This window comes from Malurus melanocephalus, unplaced genomic scaffold (assembly GCF_030028575.1).
Source record: "Malurus melanocephalus ecotype Western Australia unplaced genomic scaffold, MMel_1.1 scaffold_2076, whole genome shotgun sequence".
Taxonomy (NCBI): domain Eukaryota; kingdom Metazoa; phylum Chordata; class Aves; order Passeriformes; family Maluridae; genus Malurus; species Malurus melanocephalus.
Window position 1 is genome coordinate 8,032 of NW_026625308.1, and position 3,831 is coordinate 11,862.

The 3,831-nt window shown below is 55.0% G+C and overlaps 1 protein-coding gene across 1 annotated transcript in view; it reads left to right on the forward strand.

Annotated features, from left to right (window-relative positions):
* Nucleotides 1–3,679, forward strand: part of LOC130587553 (rho GTPase-activating protein 39-like) — a 7,980-nt gene extending 4,301 nt beyond the window's left edge. The window contains exons 4-5 of the mRNA XM_057388533.1: nucleotides 3,189–3,313; nucleotides 3,485–3,679. Coding sequence (XP_057244516.1) covers nucleotides 3,189–3,313; nucleotides 3,485–3,679 — 320 coding nt within the window. The remainder of the gene's footprint in view (nucleotides 1–3,188; nucleotides 3,314–3,484) is intronic.
* The last annotated feature ends 152 nt before the right edge of the window (nucleotides 3,680–3,831 follow it).

Below are 3,831 nucleotides of genomic sequence, written 5' to 3' on the forward strand. Positions count from 1 at the left end.
TCCATCTCCTCCAAGAACCAGAACCTTCCTATGGTTCCTCCACCCATGTCCCACCAATCCCATCATCTCCACCCACCCCAGATGTCCATGACCCTTCTGGTTATCTCAAGGTGGTTTTGGGTTCTCCATCTCCACCAATCCCATCATCTCCTCCCACCCCAGATGTTCATGACCCTCCTGGTTATCTCGAGGTGGTTTTGGGTTCTCCAAGAACCAGGAGCTCCACATGGTTCTTCTACCCCATGTTCCACCAAACCCATCATTTCCATCTTCCTCCCTCCATCCCATCATTTCAGTTCTCCTAAGGTGGTTTTGGGTTCTCCAAGATCACCACGTGGTGACCCCATCACCACCAACATCCAGAGCTTCCTTACACCCATCTCCCACCAATCTCATCATATCCACCCACCCCAGGTTTTCATGACCTCCTGGTTCTCCTGAGATGGTTTTGGGTTCTCCAAGTACCAGGAAATCCATGGGGTTCTTCTACTCCATGTCCCACCAACCCCATCATCTCCATTTTTCTCCTTCCATGCCATCATTTCATGTTCCTGGTGACCCTTCTGGTTCTCCTGAGGTGGTTTTGGGTTCTCCAAGGTCACCACATGATGACCCCATCTCCTCCAAGAACCAGGAGCTCCATCAATCCCATCACCTCCATCTTCCTCCTTCCATCCCATCACTTCATGACCCTGGTGACCCTCCTGGTTATCTCGAGGTGGTTTTGGGTTCTCCATCTCCACCAATCCCATCATCTCCACCCACCCCAGATGTCCATGACCCTCTGGTTATCTCAAGGTGGTTTTGGGTTCTCCATCTTCACCACATGGTGACCCCATCTCTCCCAAGAACCAGAACCTTCACCAATCCTATCACCTCCATCATCTCCTTCCACCCCAGATGTCCATGACCCTCCTGGTTATCTCGAGGTGGTTTTGGGATCTCCATCTCCTCCAAGAACCAGGAGCTCCCCATGGTCCCTCCACCCATCTCCACCAATCCCATCATCTCCTCCCACGCCAGATGTCCATGACCCTCCTGGTTATCTCAAGGTGGTTTTGGGTTCTCCAAGGTCACCATGTGATGACCCCATCTCACCCAAGAACCAGAACCTCCACCAATCCCATCATCTCCATCTTCCTCCACCCACCTCAGATGTTCATAACCCTCTGATGACCCTCCTGGTTATCTCAAGAGACCCTCTTGGGTTCTCCAAGTTCATCACGGGGTGACCCCATCTCCACCAACATCTAGAACTTCCTTCCACCCATCTCCCACCAATCTCATCATTTCCACCCACCCCAGGTTTTCATGACCTCCTGGTTCTCCTGAGATGGTTTTGGGTTCTCCAAGAACCAGGAGGTCCATGGGGTTCCTCCACCCCATGTTCCACCAACCACATCATCTCCATCTTTCCCCTTCCATCCCATCATTTCATGTTCCTGGTGACCCTTCTGGTTCTCCTGAGATGGTTTTGGGTTCTCCAAGGTCACCACTTGATGACCCCATCTCCTCCAACATCCAGAACCTCCCCATGGTCCCTCCACCCATCTCCCACCAATCCCATCATCTCCTCCCACCCCAGATGTCCATGACCCTCCTGGTTATCTCGAGGTGGTTTTGGGTTCTCCATCTCCACCAAGAACCAGAACCTCCCCATGATCCCTCCACCCATGTCCCACCAACCCTCTCCATCTCCACCCACCCCAGATGTCCATGACTCTCCTGGTTATCTCCTGAGGTGGTTTTGGGTTCTCCATCTTCCACCAATCCCATCATCTCCACCCATCCCAGATGTCCATGACCCTCCTTGTTATCTTGAGGTGGTTTTGGGTTCTCCATCTCCTCCAAGAACCAGAACCTCCCCATGATCCCTCCACCCGTGTCCCACCAACCCTCTCCACCTCCACCCATCCCAGATGTTCATGACCCTCCTGGTTATCTCCAGGTGGTTTTGGGTTCTCCACCTTCACCACGTGGTGACCCCATCTCTCCCAAGAACCAGAACCTCCACCAATCCCATCACCTCCATCATCTCCTCCCACCCCAGATGTCCATGATCCTCCTGGTTATCTCGAGGTGGTTTTGGGTTCTCCATCTCCACCAATCCCATCATCTCCTCCCACCCCACATGTCCATGACCCTCCTGGTTATCTCCAGGTGGTTTTGGGTTCTTCATCTCCACCAAGAACCAGAACCTCCCCATGCTCCTTCCACCCATTTCCCACCAACCCCATCACCTCCATCCCATCATCTCCTCCCACCCCAGATGTCCATGACCCTCCAGGTTCTCTTGAGGTGGTTTTGGGTTCTCCAAGGTCACCATGTGATGACCCCATCTCCTCCAACATCCAGAACCTCCCCATGGTCCCTCCCCCCCATCTCCCACCAATCCCATCATTTCCTCCCACCCCACATGTCCATGACCCTTCAGTTATCTCGAGGTGGTTTTGGGTTCTCCATCTCTACCAAGAACCAGAACCTCCCCATGGTCCCTCCACCCATGTCCCACCAATCCCATCATCTCCTCCCACCCCAGATGTTCATGACCCTCCTGGTTCTCCTGAGATGGTTTTGGGTTCTCCAAGAACCAGGAGGTCCATGGGATTCTTCCATCCCATGTTCCACCAGCCCATCATCTCCATCTTTCTCCTTCCATCCCATCATTTCGTGCTCCTGGTGACCCTCCTGGTTCTCCTGAGGTGGTTTTGGGTTCTCCAAGGTCACCACGTGATGACCCCATCTCCTCCAACATCCAGAACCTCCCCATGGTCCCTCCACCCATCTCCCACCAATCCCATCATCTCCTCCACCCCAGATGTTCATGACCCTCCTGGTTATCTTGAGGCGGTTTTGGCTTCCCCATCTCCACCAATCCCATCATCTCCTCCCACCCCAGATGTCCCTGGTTATCTCGAGGTGGTTTTGGGCTCTCCAAGGTCACCACGTGATGACCCCATCTCCTCCAAGAACCAGAACCTCCCCATGATCCCTCCACCCGTGTCCCACCCACCCTCTCCACCTCCTCCCACCCCAGATGTCCATGACCTTCCTGGTTATCTCGAGGTGGTTTTGGGTTCTCCACCTTCACCACGTGGTGACCCCATCTCTCCCAAGAACCAGAACCTCCACCAATCCCATCATCTCCTCCCACCCCACATGTCCATGACCCTCCTGTTTATCTCGAGGTGGTTTTGGGTTCTCCATCTCCTCCAAGAACCAGAACCTGCACATGGTTCCTCCACCTATGTCCCACCAACCCTCTCCATCTCCTCCCACCCCAGATGTCCATGACCCTCCTGGTTATCTCAAGGTGGGTTTTGGTTCTCCATCTCCCACCAGTCCCATCATCTCCACCCACCCCAGATGTCCATGACCCTCCTGGTTATCTCAAGATGGTTTTGGGTTCTCCATCTCCACCAAGAACCAGAACCTCCCCATGATCCCTCCACCCATGTCCCACCAACCTTTCTCCACCCTGCAGGTCTTCGTCCAACCGGCCAACGTGGCCGTCACCAAGATGGACGTCAACAACCTGGCCATGGTGATGGCCCCCAACTGCCTGCGCTGCCAGTCGGACGACCCGCGGGTCATCTTCGAGAACACGCGCAAGGAGATGTCCTTCATCCGCGTCCTCATCCAGCACCTGGACACCAGCTTCATGGAGGGCGTCCTATAGCGCTCGGCCACCGGGACATCTCGGCCTCGAGGACATCCCGTGGGGGAGGAGGTCACCGTGGCCATCGGGGTCCCCGCGGTGGCCGATTGGTTGTCTCCGGGGTGATGGAGGAGGAGGAGGTCACCGTGGCCATCGGGGTCCCCGCAGTGGCC